The 24,054-nt window shown below is 39.2% G+C and overlaps 2 protein-coding genes across 2 annotated transcripts; one reads left to right on the top strand and one right to left on the bottom strand.

Annotated features, from left to right (window-relative positions):
* Window positions 1-1,372: 1,372 nt before the first annotated feature.
* On the bottom strand, window positions 1,373-2,851 carry LOC115453848. Its single transcript, XM_030182575.2, has one exon. It carries the CDS (start codon window positions 2,849-2,851, stop codon window positions 1,373-1,375), a length of 1,479 nt encoding a protein of 492 aa, XP_030038435.2.
* A 16,529-nt stretch (window positions 2,852-19,380) lies between these two features.
* LOC119190344 (piggyBac transposable element-derived protein 4-like) lies at window positions 19,381-21,753 on the top strand (the record flags this gene model as incomplete). The annotated part of the gene is given in 1 exon segment (XM_037442121.1): window positions 19,381-21,753. A coding segment is annotated over 1 exon segment (957 nt), but the record flags the coding sequence as incomplete, so codon positions are not given.
* Window positions 21,754-24,054: the final 2,301 nt, after the last annotated feature.

Below are 24,054 nucleotides of genomic sequence, written 5' to 3' on the forward strand. Positions count from 1 at the left end.
TTCAGGGCCAAATTTCAGTTTGACACTGTCCCCACTTGGATATAATGTTGAGTGCTGTGTGGGTTATTTGCTGTAGTTTCTGTGGATCTCGATGATGGGTTATGAGGAGTATGTCGTCCGCGAATGCCTGGATATGTGTTCCATTCGGGAGTTCGGTGCAGAGTAGCTCGTCTAAAATTATATTCCAGAAGAGGGGGCCCAGCACCGATCCTTGTATGCAGCCCCTAGTGTTGGTTTTGGATGCCATTTTGTCTGCATATTTAAGTGTCGCCATCCGTTCTTCGAGGTAGCTTTGAATAAGTTTGCATGTGTTTTTTGGACATTGATTCTGGCGAAGTTGATTTAAGAGGGCGGGCCACCATGCGTTATCGAAGGCTGCTTTGATGTCCAATGATATTTCCATTACTTGCTCCTTTTGGTTCTTTTTCTCCTTTATTATTTCCATGGCGGCGTTTAGGGCCTTGATGGTGGATTTTTGTTCCCTGAATCCGTATTGGCTGTCGCTGATTGCTTGGTTTGTTTCAAGGTGGTGTGTTTGTCGTCTTGATATTAGTTTCTCCAGCACCTTGCCCCATACGTTAATGAGCCCGATGGGTCTGTATGCCGACATTTCTGCATAGTTGGTTTTGCCCGGTTTGGGCAAAACCTTTACTAGTGCAGTTTTCCAGAGCGTCGGAAAGTGTGTGAGTTTGAGGCATAGGTTCATCAGGCTGGTGGTTATTTCTGGGTGATAGAGTGCGACTTCTTTGCATATGTCAGATGTGAGGTGGTCAGTGCCGGATGCCTATCTGTGCCGAATGGGTTTGTATTTATTAGGTATTTGATGTGGCTTAAGGGGAATTGGGTGTAGTGATAGGCGCGGTGGGAATGGGCTGCCGCCTTGGCGGCTGGGGTTTGAATATTGGGTATGTGTATCTGTATCGAATGGGTTTGTATATTGGGCAATTGCATTTGTGCAATAGTTAAAAGGTTTTTAGTGTCTGGGACAGAAGGGGTTTGAATATTTTATTTTCTTGTAACCTCTAACCTAATTAGAGCTTTTATTATTTCTATTTTTTACATTTTTACGCTGTTTTGTTGATTATACTATTCCTTTACAGGAAGATACATATACTTAGTTTACATATTATATATTTTATTTATTCCTAATATTTACATCTTTCACTATCTTTTTGCAGAATTCGATGAATTTATTTCTACTCTCTTTATTTTCTAATATTTTGTGCAAATTATTAACGCTTATTTCTATGTCTGTTTCTGTTTCTAGCTTTGTCCGGCTGTTCAAATACACCGGGCACTCTGTCAGCAGGTGTGCTATATTCTCATTTTTCGCGGTGTCACAGATGCATGACGGGTTCTCCTTGCATTTAAATCAATGCAAGTACTCGGAGAACCCGCCATGCCCCGTGAACGCCTGCGTGATATGTGAGTCCGTTGGGATGTTCTTAATTATGGGGTATGCCTTCACAGCGCTCGGAAAGAACAGTTTGGTGGTCGAGGCGGTCTCGCCTTCCCTGTATCTCCCGTCCCATTCCTCGATCGACTCCAGGCGGATCTGCCGTTTGAGGAATGAGACGGGGCAGCTGTCGTAGTTCGGCCTTGTTTTCAGGTGAAGTGCAGCGTCCTTCGCGAGCTCGTCTGCTCGCTCGTTCCCCTCCAATCCTGCGTGAGCTTTTATCCAGAATAGGTTAACTGTTTTATTTTGTTCCTTCATCGTTTTAAGGTGTTTTCTTATGCTCATCGCTAGGGCATGGAGGGAAACACTGTCGGAGACAGTATCCAGTGCGGCTCGCGAGTCGCGCAGGATACTGCACTTCACTGCCGCGCTTTTGGCCGCCTCTTCGACCGCCCGATGCAGTGCCAGCAACTCCGCCTGGTAGACCGTACAGGAGGAGTCAAGCCTTAGTTTCTTTGTTTTAGTCTCGGCGGCGTTTTCCCACACAGAGAACGCCGCTCCGACTTTGTCTTCTATCTTGCTACCATCTGTGTATATGGTGAGTCCTTGGTCGGTTATGGCTTGACTCACTTCTGCACGGTCCGCCAGGCATCGATATGCAATCGTGCATCTCTGCGCCGGATGCTCGAGCTCTCCGAAAGTCACAGGCCGTTCCACTTCCCGATCTCCCACCACTCGCTGAGAGAAGCCCCTCTTAATTTCGTACAGGGAGGCGTTTTCCCTTGCACGAATATCGAGGGGCAAGATCCCAGCGAGTAGTAGGGCCGAGTTTAGCGAAACGGTCCTGTAGGCCCTCGTGAGCTTTTGTGCGAATCCTCTTTGGACGACAGCGAGCTGCTTCCTCACGCCGAGTTTTCGTGAGGCCGGGGCCCATACACTAGCACCGTACAGGACTATCGGTTCTACCACCGCCGTGTACAGTAGTTGTATGATTTCTGGCCCCAGTCCCCACTGCGACCTCGCCGCCCGGGATAGTTGATTGTATAAGGCTACTGCTTTTTTGCAAACCTCGGCGATGTGAGCATTGAAGGTCAGCCCGCTGTCGATCGTGACACCCAGAATTTTTATTTCTTTTTCCAGGCCAATGTTAACTCCTCCCATATGGAGGATCGGGGAGTCGTATTTAAGCTTTCGTGTTATTACCATGGCTTTCGTTTTATGGGGCGCAAACTTTAGTTTGTTACGGACTCCCCAATCCCTCACGTAGGCCAGCGTTTCATTGGCCTTTTCTTGTATTTTTCCGACGTCGTGCCCATCGAATGCGAGCACTACGTCATCGGCGAAGGCTTGGCAATGGCTGTCTCGTCTGTCCAGTTCATACAGTAGCGGGTCGAGAAGAAGATTCCAGAACGTCGGGCCTCCAATGGATCCTTGGACGCAGCCCTTTGAGCCCATTTTTCGAACTCTTCGCCCGAGTATCTTACTTTAACCCTCCTACTCTGGAGGTAGCTGTCCACGATTCTCCGGATGTTCACGGGACACCCTTCCTCCGCCAGTCTGACTCTGATCGCCGGCCACCAGGCGCTGTCGAAGGCTCCCTCTATGTCCAAAGAGATGATGACAACGATCTATTTTTCTTCTAACTTTTCTCTTATAAACTTCATCAGGACATAGAGGGAGTCCTCAGTGCTCCTCTGGGGCATAAAGCCAAACTGGCGGGGGTGTGTCTTGGGGTGCAGATGCCACCTCACTCGACCCACTATCATTTTCTCCAGGATTTTACCCATCACGGGCAACAGGCCTATCGGTCTATACGATTTGACTTGCGTATAGTCCTCCTTGGCTGGTTTTCGGAGGACTATGACCGTCGCCTCCTTCCAGGTCGTCGGAAAGTGGCCCAATTCGAGACACTTGTTGGCCAGTGCTAGGTAAAATCCTGGGTACTTATGTATGGCCTGTTTACAGACGTCGGCGGTTAGTCCATCTGCCCCCGGGGCTTTTTTGGGATTGAAACTGTTTACAGCCGCTAAGAGCTCGTGCAACGTAAACGGCGGGTCGTGGACCTCTCCATCGACTGCGTCATTCACGCTCGCGGCTGTCTCCCTCGTTTGCTGGTGGTCTGCGTTGTCATCTTCTAGGGTTGTGATCCCCGGGGTAGAACGTCTCCGCCAACAGCTTTGCGGATTCTTCTGCGTCAAGAGTTCTTCCTTCACTCGTGAGTGGCAGGTCTTCGTGCTTCTTGGACACCTTTCCTATGACTCGGCACACTCCATCCCAGACGGTCTCCCTGTCTTGTTTCTGGCAGAACTCTTTCCAGCTAGCTATTTGTGCCTTTTTAGCCTCACTCTCGTACGTTTCTTTCGCTTTTAGGTACTCATCGACGACCTTCGCTCTTCGAATCGGCGCTGCACATCGGATTCTTCTTTTCTTCGTGGCGACTTCATGCTTCATCTTGGCGAGTTCCTCAGACCACCACGGTAAGTTCATGTTGTTTTTTATTTTTATTAGGGGTATAGTTTTATTACATGTTTCTGTTACATTTTCCATATACTTTTCTACTGTTTGGTCTAAATTTATTTTGTTACTAATGTTGTTTACTTCTGATTCTGTTAAATTATTTTGTTGCATTGAATTTTCTAGATTTTCTTCAAAACGTCTACAATTTGCTTTTTTAGTGTTGTATTTACGCGTTGTGTTTGACTTTTCTCTAGTATATTTTCCTTTACTCCTGTTGATTTTAAAAGTAATTGCATTGTGGTCAGAGCCCGCCATAGAATCGTCGACTTTCCAATCACTCACGAGATCTAGGATATCTTCGGTGCAAGCCGTGATGTCGATATGACTGGTGAGAATTCTTCCGCCTCTCACCGTTTCGAACGTCGGAGCTTCGCCGTCGTTGAGCACCTGAAGTCCGTTTTCCCCCAGCATCCCTGCCGTTTCTTCGCCTCTGCTGTCAGTGCTCTCGTTGCCCCACCACATGCTCTTCGCATTGGTGTCGCCCCCTATGAGGATTTGACGGGGTCCCAGTTTATCGACTATATCCCCCAGCTGTTCGAGATACGGTCCTATGGGTTTATCCGGCTCAAAGTAGAATGAGATGAACACTATTTCCCGGATTCCGGTTTGAATCTTGACCACTACGATGTTGGTCGTGGTCAGGGATGGGCATTGGGTCACCGTCAGTTTATCGTTGAGCACCGCAACAGCGGCTTTGACGACTGCCCCCTGCCGGTTGTCCCCTTGGTAGATCCTCACCCCCCTGTGGTCCCTCACTCTACCTTGGCCGCCCACATATGGCTCTTGGATTAGCGCGATGTCGAAACCCCTCGCTTTGGCCTCCAGCAGAAGTTCAACCGTTGCCAGCTGTTTCCTCTGCAGGTTGGCCTGGGCGACGCATATCGGTCCCGCGCGTATCTGTCGTTCTATCTGTTGTGAGTTCCTCGGATCAACCTTAGCAATACGCTACTACGGGGTTTGAATATTGGGTATGTGTATCTGTGTCGAATGGGTTTGTATATTGGGCAATTGCATTTGTGCAATAGTTAAAAGGTTTTTAGTGTCTGGGACAGAAGGGGTTTAAATATTTTTTTTTTTTTGAAGTCCGTGTCTGCAGTCAACACCGGGAGAATCCTGCGAGTGGGATACTGGATCCTCCCGGCTTAACGACTGTAGGGGCCTAAGAAAAATGGGGGGAGAGTGGGGGGGGGGGAAGGATTAGGGAAGGGAGGAGATGTGGATTTGTTCGCACTATTCCGGTGGCGAGGCTTTGTTGGTATGGTGTGTATATTATTGTGTGTCACAATTTAATTGTGGTTTCTAATGATTGTTATTGCTCGCTGTTATAAGCCGCCAGAATAGTGCGAAGTTGATGTTCACAGTTTACATGTTCGGGTGCTATTAAATATGTAGTTTGTTACAGATTTCCCTGGTGCCGCATTGAGAAGTTTGCGTAAAGGAGGTGACTGTGAGCATCAAGTAATTATAAGTTTGGTTTACAATTAGGGACTACATAATTACAATGGTGAGAAGTATTACATTATTTACGTGCGGGTTACAAGGAGTTATGTACTGTATTTACATTTTTACATTAGCTTATATCTAGGAGCGTAAGAGCATTGTTATTATTATTATTATTATTTTTTAAATATATATTTATATGTTTATACAAATTAGCTGTTTACACTGATTGAAGGTGGTGAATGTGGTTGTGTAGTGTTATAGTCCTTGAGTTCTGTCACCACATCGTGCACAAGTTTACTGTAAGATTCTAGGCACTTCTTGTTGTTCAGAAGGCTCATTAGTGTATATGGCTCGATGTCGAGGTGGTGGCACAACTCTTCGTGATTGTGTCTGGTGCGAGAGAAGCGTGGGCACTGTTGGAGGAGGTGGTCAAAGGATTGAACAGTTTTGTCATTGCATGGACATCGATCCGTTGGGGAAATTTTGAAACGATGGAGGTACTTACGGCAATAGCCGTGGCCTGTCAGCACTTGGGTCCATGAGAAGTCAAGTTCGATGCTGTCTCTAAGTTTATTAATGGCGTCGAGGTTGGGCAGTAGTTTCTTTGTGTGCTGAGCTGTTTCACTGGATATGTAAATTTCATTACTATTGAGGTAATTCTCTTTTCTTATTAGGTATTTATTGCGACTTAAGGGGAATTGGGTGTATTGATAGGCGCGGTGGGAATGGGCTGCCGCCTTGGCGGCTGGGGTTTAAATATTGGGTATGTGTATCTGTGTCGAATGGGTTTGTATATTGGGCAATTGCATTTGTGCAATAGTTAAAAGGTTTTTAGTGTCTGGCACAGAAGGGGTTTGAATATTAGATATGTGTATCTGTGCCGAATGGGTTTGTATATTGCGCGATTGAATTTGTGAAATTTTGTATAACATAATGGCTGTTGTTCAGATGGTATCCGTCTTGACATATTCGAGTCGTTATCAATGTAGTAAAAATAGGTAGTATCAAAAGAAGAAACATAGCTGAAATAAAAAAAAAGAAAACAAAAAACAAAAAAAAATTGGCCGGCTATAATTATTCAATACTTAAAGTTGAGCTTGAGTTATAATGTTTGTTATTTGAAGTTTAACAAAGGATGCTTTTTATTTAGACGTATACAACTTTAAAATTTAATTAATCATGGAAAAATCGCGTTATTTCTCTTAATATTGGCTCTATTTAAAAGACATTTCCTTACCACTAGTGTTAAAGTACTTTTTTTTCGGGCACATGAGCATCATGGCTGGCTCGCATGAAGCGCAATCGAAAAGTCCAATTTTCGATGACTTAATCGGGCAACTGAGGTCGTATGTATAACTGCAATACTGTGGTGAATGTTGGTTTCTAAGTGATGGAACGCCTGTGTTTTATTAACGAAGACTAATGATTTCACATATCCCCGAAGAAAATATACTAAAGGAGTGAGATCACAAGATCGTGGAGGCCAGTTTACCGGTTCATCACGTGAAATTATGCGTCCGTCGAATGTTTCCCGCAATAAATTAATAGTGTCGCGCGCCATGTAGCATGTTGCACCATCTTGTTAAAACTAAAGTTCAGGCACGATCTTTTTGTGAAATCTTCCACAAAGTCGATGTGCACAGTTCTAATTGCTGTGCACGTTGTTGAATTGACTGCTTCGGGTCTTCGGCGACACTACGCTCCACAACCGCATCATTTCTTTTGTGCAAACTGTATAGCGCTTTTGTGAGTGGGTATTACCAATAAGAGTGTGCCTAGAGCTAAAACGATATGCTTTTCCGAAGAATTTGTTCGGATGGACGATTATATCGACCGTAAAATAGACTGAGCGCACGGTAAGAATGGTGAACTGATCTATTATTTTGAAAATAAATTTACATAGTTTGCAACTGTTGTTTTGGCGTAAGTCTATTTATCATTTTATTATTTTATTTTAGTTTATCATGAAAACGTATTAATCGCAAGTCATCTGTTTATTCTCAAAAAACAATCCCTAGCCATTAGTTTAACCTCTGTATTTTTAAACACTCGTTGCATACTGGACTTCAGAGTTTATTTAATTTCTATGAATTATTATAAGAATATATTAACCTTAATTTTTTTTTTCTTCCAAATATTCAACACCAGAAAACTGCTCTTTTTCATTGCTTAGTTGTGAAGGACCTGCAATCTCTTCGGATTCTGAGTCAGTTGAATCATCAGTGCTGACGGAGACATTTAAATTAATATCAGCTGATCCATGGTCTCATACATTATTTGACCTCTCTCATAGTATTCTTTTTCTATTTTTATAACATGTTCACAATGTTTCCAGTCCTCTGCAGTGATGCTCGTGAATACCTCTTTAGCTAGAGGTTTAATGTCAGCTGCACCGACATTTCACGTAGCAATTTTTTGTTTCGCCTGAGTCCAAATGAATTCAGTAGGATTCAGTTCCCAGAGGTAAGGAGTAAGCCTTACCATTTTGTGCCCATGATCTCCAAGTTGGTCGATTTCATAGATAGGATCCTATTTATGTCCCTTCACTAGCATCACGGTCATATTGTCTTACACAAGTAATGTCATGGACTGCCAACATTTCTTCATTTAGTAGGACGAGGGAATGTAACTTTCATCAAGGTATACAAATATATATTTTTTTGAGTTGCTGTTTACCATTGTAGTTTTTAAATACTTTTCCCACTTCGTCGCAATTTGAGGTTTTTCAATTTAAGCAGTTCTATTGGACTAACAGTTTTTAAAAGATGTGGGCTCTCTTCTCACAATATAAAAGAAATGAACTTTTTGTCGTATTGCACACAAATCTTCCAGTTGTTATCTTTAACTGTTTTCCCAAGAGTTTTAAATGTATTATTGGTAGAACCTGTAAGAAAAATAGATTTTAATTTTAATAAAAATACAATGAAGTATTTACCAGTCACGTCTACTTTTTTATATACATACTCCTTGATGCGGAGATCCTGATGCACACAATTGTATCTACTACGAAAACTAAACTGTTCCGGAGGGAGCAGATAGTGAAGGTGGGCTACTAATTATAGCGCTTTATTTTTCGAGACTTATATATAACAAGTTAATAAAAAAACTTATTTTAATATTTTATTAGGGCGCTGTCGGCATCAATAATGACGTCGTAGCGCGGCGCATGGAATTCACGAGTATTTCGCATGTGACACGCCATTTGCCCTTCCATCAATATAATCCAATTCCCCTGGCCTATCAGCGCTCATCCACGCCCACATATTTACTACAATGCGACCAGATAGATTGTTGGGATCGATGTTTCTTGGCTCATATCTAGTATTATTCACACGCCATAAATTCCGACGACCGCGTTCACTTTTCTAATTAAACGACTTTTCGTCTGTGTCTCTGTGTTTCTGTGGTGTACTCCAGCACGATGCAGCGCATTCCTTATCGCCTGCGTGCTGCAGCCGTACTGTTGCGCAAATCTTCTTGTTTTAGTCAAAGGCTCCTGCTACTAGGTATTGATCATGAGTCCTACACGCTCAGCACTTAGGATCCGTGGAGGATGCGCACGGGGTCGGTCTGTGATGGTGTTCTCATCCGCATCCCGTTGTATCCATCGACGGACAGTGGTCTTCTGTAAAACAATCAAAACGTGTATTTCGTCGTTGCGCTTTCACAAATCGCTTTGTGTTTTTGAACTACTTTTCAGAAACAACCAAAAACTAGTTAACTTGAGATATATTTGTGATCAGTAATTGTTTTATTTGCTCGATAAAATTAATAAAGTATTGACGTACTTTACGAGCATTTTCGTTAATGTAGTACGTATTATAAACTTACAGATTTTTTTTTACTGCAAATGACACATAGGGTTAATTGTTTTTGTCATAAATAATCATTATGTATCTGAAGGGCACATAGCTATTTTTAAAGGATACAGAATTCGTATACCTTCTCCAGTTTAATGGCACATAGAGATATAAATAGCCTTATTTAATGAAATAAAATTTTTTATTCAAATTTTTATTTTGTGTTTAATGAATAAAAATGAAGAATTAAACATGAGAAAATAGAATTTGAATATAAGATAAACAGTAGGTTATTTTAATTAGATATTTATCTGAATGTATGTATGTGGACTTCGAAAACAAAATCAAATTAATGAGTTAATTTATCAAAGAAAGGATGGTAATGTACTGATGGTGCATGTACTGCTTAAGGCTTTGTAAGTGGTTAAATTTACTTGCTTCAATTTTCAATGGACCTTTGTAAAGTTTTTCCGGTTCCACGATACGGGATGTGTTCATTCTTCTTTGTGGCAAAGTGTCCCAGTCATCGGAATGGCGTAATTTATATTTCACTTCACCGTTAACATAAAGAAGCCCTCTTATATCTGTTACAGTGGCTTCACCAGTTTTTCTGCCACGTCTTATAGTAGAAAAATTACCAGGCACTGTCTCGTAAATTTAAAAAAAAGTGAAGTCAAGGTAATTGACAATGTACGGCTGTGTCGGTCTTGCTAGTCTCATGCGACAGACGTAGTCCGATGGAGAAAAAATTGGGGCCTTAATTTTTTTTTCTAAAGTCGAATGGACACTGTCTACCTCCATCATAATATGTCCTTTCTCCAGTATTTGTTGAATAGTAAGTAATTTGATTCCACTAAGATTTGCGAGTGCTGTGCATAATATTTTATTTTTGTTTTGATATGCACATCCATCAGATATCAATATCACTTTCTTTTTGCCAATACAATGTTTTTCAATGAAATCTACTATACAGCTAGTTATATTGTTGGCAGTTACTCCCCCTGAACCTTCATGCCAGACATATAAGTACACATCTTTTGTGTTTTTTACATAAAAAGTGTAATTATGAAGTGCTAATTTCATTTTATAATATTGCTCTGATACAAGACGATTAGGGCATAATAAAACGCTTATCCATGCATATCCATGGACAGACTATTACATCATCAGACATTTCCTCTATAGCACCAACTTGAGCAGCACGAGCCTCATCTTTCTTTATCATATGAAGTTGATAGATATTTTCAGGAATATTGCCTTGCTTATAAGCAACACAGGTATCACATTGATCTTTACGTGGCTTACGGCTGCTTAAAAATAGATATTTTCTTTTCGTTTAAAATTTCTACGAACTTCTTTCTCTAAACGGCGTAAGCGTTATTTTCCTGGCACCAAGCCGTTTAAATAGAGTGCATGTAAGTGAAAGATTCGAATGAATCTTTAACGTATGTTCTGGTACTATTTGCCCGACAATAATGACTTGGTACTTTGGGTATACCGTCTAACCACTTGTCAACAGATTCAGACTTTAGTATTCTGGTTGTAGAATTATTGGAAAGTCTATCAATTCTTCCTAATTTATTACTTTCTCCGCTATCTGCTAAATTAATGTTAGACCGAATCCATAGCTATAATATGTCTTTCTTTAAATCAAATGTTGCAAGAAAAATTTCTCTACAAACACGGACCTTAATGCCGTTCATGTCAGCCAAATAGCAATCAAATCCAAAAGATTTTTTTGCACATTGGTAGAAGTTTTTCTTCAACATAATATGTTTCGCGCTTGAATCAATCCATTTATGTAAGATTTTTTTGCTTCCCATGTCAGTAACTGCCAAAAATATCGAAAGACATCTTGCTGCATTTCTTCATTAATGGTAATAACTTCTATCGGCTTTTTTTTCTGCTCCATGTCCACAAGGCTTTTCTCTCATTTTTCTAGCAGGTTTAGATACTTCTTCTAATATAATATCCTCGTCAACTCTAGTAATTTGATATCCTGTATAATTCTGCCCTAAAAGCCTTAATTGTATATTTTTCTTTCTTTTTCTATTCTCACTCAAACTTATTTCTTCGTCCTGCATAGTATTAGAAATATTTTCCTTTTTGAAGAATGGTTCAAAACAACCTGTTTGATCATTCAATTGTAGCATTATGTTATTACAAACTGGCGTGGTACTAGTGCATGGCTCAGGGATGTTTTCTACCTCTAAGCAAGAATCAATCTCAATTGCACCAATCGTGGCAGTCGTGGTTATTACACTCTGAGTTGTAGTCGTTTCATCCGCAATTAACGCCTCACCTGTTTTAATGTTAGTGAGGTCGGCAATAGTATTAACGCCTGTGTTTTCATATTCGTTGTTCGCTTGGAATGTTGTAGAAGGTGGAAATAATATAGAAGATTCTTCTTCCAGTTCTGAAGCCAACTCATGTAGCAACTGTTATTGATTGTGATCTTTCGTGCATAAAGACACAAGATGTCTGCTTCTCCAGAATCTAACCGTACTTTTAAATTCCTAAAAGAGCAGAAATAAAAAGGCTTTAGTTAAGCAATTAGCGTTATATGAACAGTTTTATTTTTAGTAAATATGTATTTTAAAAAAACCAAGCTGAATTTATAAACTTCAACCCTATCGAATCATTTTATTACAGTTAATTATAACAACTTCACCACCAACTAAACCAATCCAAAAACCATTCAACCCAAAATGTTATTATAATAATCATATTTTACTTACTTGCACTAAATTACTCGGTGTAATAACTTATAGTATTGTAATCAAATTTAAAAACATATACAAACTCAACTTGTATTACTTAGCGCATATTAATTAATTTAACATCGTAATTGAAATGTGTGATCAGACGAACTGTTCGAACAATACTGAATAATCTCATCGCTCATCCACGCCTACATATTTACTACAATGCGACCAGATAGATTGTTGGGATCGATGTTTCTTGGCTCATATCTAGTATTATTCACACGCCATAAATTCCGAAGACCGTGTTCACTTGAACTAAACGCCTTTTCGTCAGAAAATATGGCATGTGAAAAGTCGAAGCCTCGAAATTCTCGTGCAAAGCGTATCCTGTCCAATTTTTGTGCCAGTCCAAATTTTTTTTTTTTTTTTGCTTGGCGTCTGTGGTTTACTCCAGCACGATGCAGCGCATTCCTTATCGCCTGCGTGCTGCAGCCGTACTGTTACGCAAATCTTCTTGTGTTCGTGAAAGGCTCCTGCTAGTAGGTATTGATCATGAGTCCTACACGCTCAGCACTTAGGATCCGTGGAGGATGCGCATGGGGTCGGTCTGTGATGGTGCTCTCATCCGCATCCCGTTGTATTCATCGACGGACAGTGGTCTTCTGTAAAACAATCAAAAAGTGTATTTATAGTATAAGAATCTATTAATATAATAATATTTTAATATATTGACTGCGGCGCCAAAACAATGAAATTCACACGGGAATTCATAAAAAAAAATTCCTTTGCGCTCATTAACAAAGACCCTTTTTATGTATTTTTTTTTTCTTTTCAAACTGGACATGTGCAGCTATAAAATATTTTAGCCTTGCAATACTGTTCTTATAAGAAAGCAAATTACTATCTACACTAAAAATCTTTAAACTCATATAAAATTCAATAAACAAAAGACGGCGCTTACCAACGTTCACCTTAACTTTTATGTTTGAAAGTTACATAAGATGTGCTTATTGTTAGAGCGTATTCACTTGACTAAGTTCGAGTTCTTCTTAAAGATGCACGCACACACTTAGAATCTGTCTCACTATGTCACGCGCGAAACTAATTGTTGAAGAGTTCGTTTATTTTTGCCAGATAATTAGCGGCTTCAGATACTAAATCACAATAATTTAAATTAAATTTAATGCTACAAAAATATTATGTTAATGGCATGTGCACGGAATAGAAATACTTTTATCTTTACGCCCACCTGGTCAAGTACCCTCACAATAAAAGTAAAATCACTTACCGATGAAACAATAAGTTAATTATTTCAAAAGTCCGTTATATCAAACGAACGACAATCAAACCCTAAACACGATTATAATAATCAATGCGTAAGTACATACGTCATTTCTAACGTTAACCTAGAAAAACCAGTATGGGCTGAAGCTATTGCCACAGCTGCCTATTTTATGCGCAGAGAAAGGGTGTGAACTTCCAAGGTGTGAGATATATTTGTATCCCGACATATAGAATCTGTTCAGGTGTGCTCTCGAGCCCGCATCCGCTGCGCCTATGTTGCGAATGCACTTTATCTGTTTCGTGTGTAGAGGTGACAGGTGTGTGTGGTGACTATAGGTGTCATTTTTGTCTAATTTTGTTATTATTATATGGTATTCTAATTTTTTAGTAGATCCTATTACGGATTTCTGGTAGTTTATGTGCCACCTAGGGTTTCCAGGACGCCCAGCGTTTCCGAAACCTGAACAACTAATTTGGAACGGTCCTAGTGTACTAGCAGGTAATCATCTAGGTACACTTTCAATTCTTTTTCAATTCTTAGTTCACTGCTGCGTAAATAAAAGTTTTTTCTTTCTTTCTATACTAAAATACATATGCCTCGGCCTCAAAGGATCTCCGCGATCCAATTCCATATGGCCACAAAAGTCCTGGGGGCAGAAGATATGCCAAAGGGCAGGACTGTGACTTGCAAGATTATGCCTAACTATTTGTACCCGTCTGGCTTGAGATCTTGTATATATGAATAATTGCACAAGTTCTTCATCTACAGTTTGCTTATTTCTTTGATAATCATTTATAGCAGTTTCTTATATTGTTACATTGTTAGAAATCCTCCATTATCTAGTTATGTAACAATAGGAATATATTGTAGCATTGTAGCAAGAGTAATATAATTTAGTAACATAATAATTTTAAATTTTAATAATCCATTATGTAATCAAATTATAGATAATACAACAAGCATATACCTAGTCTTGCCATAAATATTGTAATAAAGAAAAAAGAAAATTGTTAACTGCAAATAACATTTATTACTTTTACAGTGTGTCAGTTTAATACATAAATATAAAACAATTAAAAATATAAAAAGCTTATTCGAAGTGGTCTCCATTGGCTGCAATACAGTCCTTTAAACGATGAGGCCAGTTATCAATAGAAGCACGCACTCTTTCCATGGGAAAATTCTTCACTGCCAATCGTATAGATTGTTTTAGGGACTCCAAATTATCATGGCGTTTAGAGCAAGCTGTACTCTCTAAAACTGACCACAAATCATAATCCAGCGGATTAAGATCGGGACTAGACGACGGCCAGTCTTCAGCTCTGATGAAGTCCGAAACGTTCGATTCCAACCAAGACTGCGTGGACCGAGCTTTATGACCCGGCGCCGAGTCTTGCTGGAAGGACCATACTTGGTTATTGAACATGGTGATGTTAAGGGGCTTAACTACCTTCTCAAGAATGGTATCTTGATACACTTGTGCCGATGTTTTGATACCTTTTTCACAAAAATATGGCTCAGTCACTCCTTCATAGCTAACACCCCACCAAACCATCACTGAAGTCGGATAATGTCCACGTTGCACTCTGTCGACTAATTGGGAAGCTTCCTTAGAGCTTTGAGCATAAATACGGTCATTTTGTTTGTTAAAATGTTGCTCAATTGTAAAAATTTTCTCATCCGTAAACAAAATTTTTCTGTGACCTCCCTTTGCGTACCGCTTCAGTAGTTGTTTCGATTTTACCACCCTATTCTTCTTTAAATTATCAGTTAAGAAATGGCCAGTGCGTCTCTTATAGGCTGCAAGTCCTAAGTCATCTTTTAAAATACGCGACATGGTTCTAGGTGCTATCTTCATTTCCCGAGATAAAATCTTTTGCTTTCGGACAGGATTTCTTCGAATTCTTTCCCTTACTGCTTTGACCACCTTTTTCGTACGAACACTACGTGGACGGCCAGATCTTTTCTGTCACAAACAGAGGAGGTCTCATTGTACCTATTAATAGCCCGGTACACAAACATTTTACTAATACCAAGTGTATGGAGAGTTTTAAAAATTGCATTTGGCTCCATACCTACTTTGTGTAATGCTATCACAGCGATTCGGTTCTCTTTATCACCCCACACCATTTTAATATCGCAAAATATTTTACAATGTATTGGCGCCAAAATGAGAAAACACAATGAACAATCGTATAAAAATGACAGATTCGAAATTCAAATGTAATATTTTTTTATAATTAAGTGTAACAGTATTTATGGCCAGACTAAGTATAATTTGTGAAGCCTTCTCGGGGCAATAATGCAGGACACGACCAGTGCCCAATCATCTAAGGCTACCTTTTAAATAACCATTCGTGCGTTCTACTGCATATTTTCTTACTTGGCAATGCAAAACAGTACAACGCTATTCAGGCGTATCAGGTTAGGTGTAATATTGGGGTCATCAACCATAGTTCTAATGGGTAACCAGTATCACCTGAGAGAACAAAAATATTAAATTTTCTTTCTTTTAACAGGCGTGGTGTATCACCAAAAGAAAAATAAATTAAAGTGGACTTGTGTGCATTTAAATTGATATATTTAAGTACTGAGTTATAATAAAAATGTTATTGAAATTAAACTAATTTTTCGGATTCTATCGCGGTTTTTTGTTTTTTATTTTTCTCCCGACGTTTCGAAGACTTTGCAGCCTTCATGGTAAAAAACAAAAAACCGCGATAGAATCCGAAAAATTAGTTTAATTTCAATGTCTAACATTCGCGTAAATATATGAAAAAATGTTATTATTTATTTATTTACTTGAACAGCCAACAAAACAATACACCTTACATAGTTTTTTTTAACAATTCAGTAAGTAATTGCTGCAGTGATGTTTTAATTACAGGTTGTCACAGCATTAACATATTAATACATAACAATAAACAATTATTATGATGTAAAGTTTCAGTACAAACAAATTAATAAACAGTGGTCATACACAAGAGAAAGTAATTTCCTTTACTCTGGTCATGCAGCCTTTTCATTACGCTCCACTGAGTGGTGCCATATGAAAGCATCATGTAATCTCCCCAGATACCTGGCATTTACATTCAAGATTGTGCAGTTAGACTCGACTGGGAAGGGCATTTATTGGATTCGATTTCATTGAACCAGAAATTATTCTTAGAACCTTACTTTGAATCAAGTCAAGCCTTTTGTAAGCTCATAAATTTCCAGGTTTCAAGATAAATGTTCTATAATCTAACTGGCTCCTGATAAGTCCATTGTAAATAAGTTTTAATGGAAATTTTTCATCCGAAAGACAACGAAGGATATTTAGATTACGTTCACATTTGGTAACTAGATAATCTTAATGCGAGGATCCTGTGAATTTCGAATCTTATATGACATCAAGAAATTTCACTTCTTTTTTAACAGGAATAAAACAGTTATTGTATTATATGTTTGGCCAACATGAGAAGTTATATTTTTCCTGCTAAACAACACTTTTAGAAGAAGGAAGATCCAATGCATTTTAAGTCATCCAAGACTCATTTATGTTACCATTTGATGCTAAAGATTATAGAAAAAAAAGACTTAGCATTTTGTATCAATTGCTTTGCATCCTTTTGGTAATTCACTTTTCTCCCAAGTTCCAAGTTTCTTATGTGCGTCTAGTTCTTTTTGTATAGCTTCTGCCCAATCTTCTTGCTTAATAGCTGCACCATAGCATTTAGGATCATGTTCAATAGTGCAAAGGCTATATTTGTCATATCATAATCTTCAAAATGTTTTGGCAGTTTAATTTCCATTCTGTTGACTACATTATTATTCTGGTTTTCCCTCGATCTTTGCATGCATCACGGTTGCCAAGATAAGGTTTTAATATGCTTGCATGGATAATACACCATCAATGACGTCTTCATCTGATTCAGTTACATTTCCGATTTTATGTCCATTACATGGAGTGTAATAGGGAGAAATATCAGGGTCTCTTAGCATTGACTCTGGTAAAACATTTTAAAAATTCCCATTTATCATTCGTTAGTCGATTTACAATCGATTTAAAAAATAAAATTACACAAAATATTCCGTATTTGATTGAATTCGGATGTCATTGTACACTTTATGTACAAAAATTACGCCTATTTTCTTTCAAAACGTTCAACTACTATTTTAAAATAATGTTACCTTTTGAATAGAATACTGCTTTTATTATGGTATTTTCTCTTAAAATAAGTCACGATTTGAACCAAAGGCGTCCGGAAATTGATAAAAATCATTTGAGCTGAATGCGTAAATGTCACCTTTTGTTCCTAACCTCCTCAAATATTATGCGGGTACACACAATCCACGGTATTCGTATATTATATAAACATACGAATAATTGTTCTCCTATCTATAGTTTATATACAGTAAAATCTAAATTTTCCTTAACTAACTACCTTATATACAAAATTTATTATAATTTATGTACAAAAGAAAAAGAAGTGGTTTATTTATACATCATCGCAAATTAAACAAAATTAAAACTAGATAGTCCGTAATTAATTCTGTTGATGGTGTAAGCAACCCTCCTTCTATTATTGTATTGGGCACCTTGTGTACCAGAAGGGAGAAATATTTTTATGTGGATGCAATCAATGAGCTCAAGCTACATTTTTCTGGGCTGGATATGAGGCTGGAAATTGGACCCACTCAGCTAGAAGCCTAAAAGTCATATTATAAAAGTAGACTGCTTTTTTGTACCACCGATGTTTAAATTATTTCCATCATATGTATACATATTCGTTCTGTTTTTTAATGCTTATGGTGTACACTAAAGTTTTAAAAATTGCTTTAATGAGTAATGGAAGTAATGATTATCATACTCTGGTCCTACTGCGCCATGATAATATTTAACAAATAAATTTAAACCTATGCATTTTTTCAAACATTTTTAAATTATAAAACGTATTACTTCTATTTTATGTATTTCGCATAGATATCTTACAACTTTGAAGGATGACGCAAACCACCGTTATCCTTTTTATATACTAACAGTGATATTATAAAATAGAATATAAACACTGTTAAAACACGTGTTTTATTAAGCAATGTCTAATCCTAAACATTGCATTACAAGGAGGTTTCTTTCAAAATGTACAAATCGCGCGGCAAGAGCCAAATAACAGACTACTTTAAATTTATCTGAAAGCGCAGGAGGGTCTTCATCTGAACTCATTATAGAAGTGTTGGCAGGAAACAGAGACAATTATTCACTTTTGAAAGAATCGTTCCAAATTTTCCAATAACGTATATTAGCACTAAATAAGATTTCTAATAGACCATTTGTACTAGCGAAATATATGACTGCAGTATGAAGTGTTCATTCCTTTCTGCTTGCCCCAGAACGGAAAGCTTCGTATTTAAAAGCATAGTTTTCACTAGTCAATGTGAATTATCACTTAATTATTTTTAAATTATATTTTAAATGTTGGGTTGCGGAATTTTGGCATCTACGCGTACCTTCATGTTTTAAAAACTCTGGAAGTTCTTTTTCTAGCTCTATAACAGGTTCTTCAAAATTGACAATTTTGATGGTCTTCGCTATTATCCTTTTTGCTTTTTCTACATCTCCTTTTCCATGTGTGTTCCCATTTGCCGTATCAAATTAACTCTTGTTTATTAAGGACATAATTATCTAAATTATTGAATTTGCACATATCGCATCTTTTTAATAAGCAACCTATTATCTGACAACACACATTAGCGATTACATCTTGATAACATTTTTCTTTCATTTAGAGCTCAAATTATCTATATTGGCATGCATTTTGCAGACACATGTATCTCTGTAATTAATAGTAGGTATCAAGACCCAGAATGGCCTTTGCTTACAAAAATATGAATAGCTTATTCATATTTTTCAAAACATTGGAGTAAGAGATATTGGAGCTATGTGCTCCACGCCAATGGATTTATTAGAATGTAGCAGCACAGTAACATCATCGCGCACCGAGCGCAGACGCTCCATTATTGGTCCATGTGCGCCGCCTCGGTATTTGTATACCAGCTGCGCGCATGCGCCCTGCGATCTTCCGACGACTGCGACAGTGGCTCCGCATAATACGCCTAAATGCGCTGGTCGTAAGAAGATTATTGTTGGTAAAACGGCTTTTTATTGTTGGCATGCGTATTATACCCAGCATCATCCAGAACGAGAACAGGCATAGCACCTCGTCGACGTTCGTTGGGTACCAATTGGCATGAAATGAAGCAGAGTTTATTTCGTCGGCATACCGGTTATGTGAGAGTGCCACAGGCTATCTGTGGTCCTTCATAATTTATACGGGTAAGCAGACTAGTGCAGACATTCATCAAGTTCCAGGGAGCTTGGCGAGTACTGCACTAGTCAAAAAGCTTATTGATCCCTTACTAAATAAGGGTCATCGACTATTTATGGACAACTGGTTCAATTCCCCATTATTGGCACGCTTTTTGAAGCGTAACGGTACCGACTGTGTTGGTACCTTACGTCCCAATCGAAAAGACGTGCCCTACTTGGTAGCCAAAGCTCCGCTCATGAGGGGATAGCTTTTAGCAAGGCATTCTGGGGACGTATGTGTGTTGGCATGGCATGATAAAAAAAGGATCACCACCATTTCCACCTGCCATGGTACGGCCACTGGCTTATCCAACATATATACGAACCCAGTGCGGCCAATTCCATTCAAGCCTCAAGTGATCTTAGACTACAACAGGTCTATGGGTGGGGTGGACATAAAGGACCAAATGTTAGAGCCGTACCTAATTGAGCGGAAACGATGTGCCAAGTGGTACATGAAGATGTTCAAGCGGTTGCTGAATGTCTCCATTCTCAATGCGCGCATCCTATTGGAATCTTCTCAAAATTCCCGCGTTGACCATTTGTCTTTCCGCCTCCAATTAGTGGACGCCATTCTTTCCCGACATTTTTCCCAAGTTCCTGTGCCTCGTTTGCCCCCTGCGGATCGCGCAGCCAATTTGCCTCGTGTGGTGGTTGAACACAATCACTGGCCGGTTTATATCCCAAACCCGCCAGACCGACAAAATAATCGCCAAACCCGAGCCAGATGCGTTGTGTGTTCTTCGCATGGCATTCGGGGACGGTCGACCCCATTCATGTGTGAGTCTTGCAATGTGCCGCTTTGTGCGGTAAATTGTTTCAAGGCTTACCATGCTTCATAGTCTTGTCTTTTTGCGCCTTTGGGCCTTTATTTTTTCCTTTTACCTTTTCTTTCTGCGCTGCAGAGAGGATGTGGGAGTTGAACCGGTTATCATAAATAGTCGGTAACACAGGTTCTATGTATGAAAGAAGAGTGTGTATGTGTGTGTGTGTTGCGTGTAAATTTGTATAATTGTATTATTTTTGCTATCGCTTACATTGTATTTCATTATTGTTTCTATTTTTATTGTTTTGTATAAATGTAGGTTCATATTGTAACTTTGACTTTTCGGATAACCAACACCTCAGTCCGCCTCGTGACCATGAAGGCTGCAAAGTCTTGGTGATTCTTTCTATGCTGGAGCCGTACTTGTGAAGGGAATGTGTATGTGTCTGCGCCCCGTGCCATAGGCGCTTCAATTGTATTTTGTCGTACTATTTATTTTTATTGTGTACTTTGTCGTCTGATTTCTAACCTTTGTTTGTAATATGTTTTCTATGTAACTAGGTTTTTAAGTCTAAAGAAATAAATATAGTCAATATAAAAAAGTATTTTATTTTTACAAACATAGCATCGGAATGTTTGCCGACAAACATGACATCTACATGACATTACGCGTGTCACCTTATTGCTTGCCGGCAAACATTCCGATGCTTCATGAATTTATGAATTTAATCTTCGAAAAGTTTCCGGCGGCACTCCGGGTCCCGCCTCCGGTGTTCCGGGCATTTTTGCTTGCCCGCCTCGGCGCGGCACGCGTCGCAGAAATTGCCCGTCCCCAATTCCGGGGACGGGCACAGCTTCTTCTGGGGCGGTGGCCCCCACGGGTCACCATCACCGTAAGCCCTGTTAATTTCATGCTGTTAGTACATGCGCAAAGCAATGGACATTCGCGCGATTGTAAAGTACAGTAATCCTGCAAATCCGGTGATCTACGACGGGTGATAATCAGCGTGGAGTGTTAGTAGCAGGGGAGGCGGGAAGGGCGCGGGTCGCCATGCGCTACTCATCTATTTTTTGTTAGTCGTCAATCGCCTAATTTAGTTGTAATTTTTTTACAGTATATTGTTTGTCCGTTATCCGGACGCTTGGATAAAGTTATTGCCCGTTCGGATTAGCGAGATCCTACTATAGCCCCATCCGTAGATCGTAAATCGTTGAATTGAATTGTGTATACATCAGACTACGAAATTTTAGTAAGTAAAATAAACATTTTATGTTATCATGATTGTAATCGTTAGAGATATCTTTTATATGCGACTTACCGTTTTCTTTCCATTTTCAAAATTTAGATTAGATATATATGACAATAAGACAAAAAAAAAACCAGTTCGTTTCAGTGACACCAGATAGAATGAAGTTGACAATTTCATTCTATCTTGTCTTCCCTGAAGACAAGTGCTCCTACATTAAATTCTCGTTCTTTGCCGTTTTTATATTTAATCTGATTCCTTTGCCTTTGTTTAATTAATTCCCTAGCACTTGGACGCAATAAATCGAAGGTAGTACGTACTTGTCTGCCTAATAATAATTCTACTGGAGATTTTCCCGTTACGCTGTGCGGTGTTGATCTATAACAAATAAAAAGTATTCCCATGCTGTATCCAAGTTTTTATTTTCATATAATGCTTTTTTTAAAGCGTTTTTAGTAATTTTCACAGCGTTTTCAGCTGCCCCGTTACTGCTGGGTTTATATGGTGTAGTCGTAATATGTGAAATATTAAATTTAACCATAAAGTTTTTGAATTCTTTGCTATTAAACGGAGGTCCGTTATCTGAAACTACCTCGTATGGTAAGCCGAAATGACCAAATAGATGAAATAGTTTGGATATAGTTGATTTAGCCGAAGTATTTGGCACCTTATAAGTCTCGATCCATTTTGAATGCGCATCGATAATAACTAAGTAGTATATTGTATTTCCCGAAATGGTGAAAAAATCGACATGTATTCGATACTAGGGTTCCTGTGGCCAGGCCCAGGGGTGTAACGACGCGGCGCGGGGCGCGGCCCGCTGGCGCGCGCACACGTCGCACGCGCTGCACAAACGCTCAATGTCACCGTCGATACCCGGCCAATAAACATAACTCCGCGCTAAATTTTTACACTTCGCGATACCTTGATGTGTATCATGTAATTGATTTAGTATTACTTTCCGTAAAGTATTTGGTATAACCACCCTATGACCGTATAAAATACATCCCTGTTCTATACTAAGAAACTGCTTAATTTTATAATAGTTTTTCAATTCTCCGTCTATACAATACTGCCAATTCGTTTTAATACAATTCATCAACTTTTGTAATATATTATCGCATGTTGTATGTTTACATATTTCTTTAAAATCCAGCGGACTAATATTGTACAGTTTGTACACTTGAATGTCGTTAGATGTTGTTGGAGTGCGTAGAGTTAAATCACCGAAGACGGAGTAGTACAGTTTATTTATATTATTGCGTTATAAAGTTAAAGTTGGCGATTCCTCTCTTCTATAGTTATATGTTCAAGTCCGCGGTTGTAGCTGCTCTGAGTTTTAATTATTGGTAAAATATTATATATTGATATTTTCGCGTGCGTTGTATTGTACGTCACGCCGCGTCAGCAAACATGTGCAGTTGAGACTGTACAAATATTTTGAACAAAATTTATATATGAGTCAATTCTAGTGTACTCTTCCTTTTCCGGAACTGGCAAACGAGATAAACAGTCTGCTACGCAATTATGTTTCGACGTTATACATTTTACTTGGTAGTTATACGCACCTAGTATGACCACCCAACGCTGAAGCCGACTGGCAGTCATTAACGGGACACCTTTATTTTCATTAAAAATACAAGCCAACGGCTTACAATCGGTCACTAAAGTGAACTTCCGACCGTAAATGTAGTCATGGAATTTAGTGACACCAAATATAATCGCTAGACCTTCGCGACAAATTTGTGCATACTTTTGTTCAGCTACCGACAATGCTCGTGAGGCGTGCTGCACCGGCTCTCTAGTCCGTCAGCGGAATGTTGCGACAGGACGGCGGCTACCCCGCGCGGGGACGCGTCGCACGTCACCGTAATAGGCAGCTGTGGATCAAAATGCGCCAAAATTGAATTACTCTTCATTGCATTTTTAACACATTTAAACGCATCCTCACACGATTGACTCCACGTAAATTTATTACCCTTCTTTAATAAGTCATAGAGGGGACTTAGCACGTGGCTTAAATTTCTCACAAACTTCCCATAATAATTTACTAGACCTAAAAACGCTTTTAGTTCTCTGATATTTGTAGGCACGGGTGTTTTAGTTAACGCGTCCACTTTTCTGCGATCCGTATGCAAACCTAACGGTTTGCATACGGTATGCAACTGTAACCAGTCGATAACATGACCTAAATAAGAAATTGATTTTTGAAAAAATGTACATTTCTCAGGGGCCACTCGCAAACCGCTGTCGGATAGGATTTTAAATACCAATAATATTTTTTCCCATAACTTATCCCTGTTTACATCACAAATTGTTAAATCGTCAAGATAACACGTCACCCGCGGAATCCTAAATAATTTATACATAATTCTTTGAAATTTATTTGGTGCGCATTTAATGCCAAATGGTAGGCGATTAAAACATTACATACCCTGATGTGTTACAATCGTACATAATTTTCTAGACGGGTTGTCTAAAACAAACTGTAAATATGCATTACTAAGATCAATTTTCGCGAAAATAACTCCACCTTCGAGAGCAGC

Source organism: Manduca sexta, chromosome 4, assembly GCF_014839805.1.
Source record: "Manduca sexta isolate Smith_Timp_Sample1 chromosome 4, JHU_Msex_v1.0, whole genome shotgun sequence".
In the NCBI taxonomy this organism is placed as follows: domain Eukaryota; kingdom Metazoa; phylum Arthropoda; class Insecta; order Lepidoptera; family Sphingidae; genus Manduca; species Manduca sexta.

Coding starts and splice junctions, on each gene's coding strand:
- LOC115453848 (XM_030182575.2), bottom strand. CDS start 2,851: ATGGGCTCAAAGGGCTGCGTCCAAGGATCCATTGGAGGCCCGACGTTC.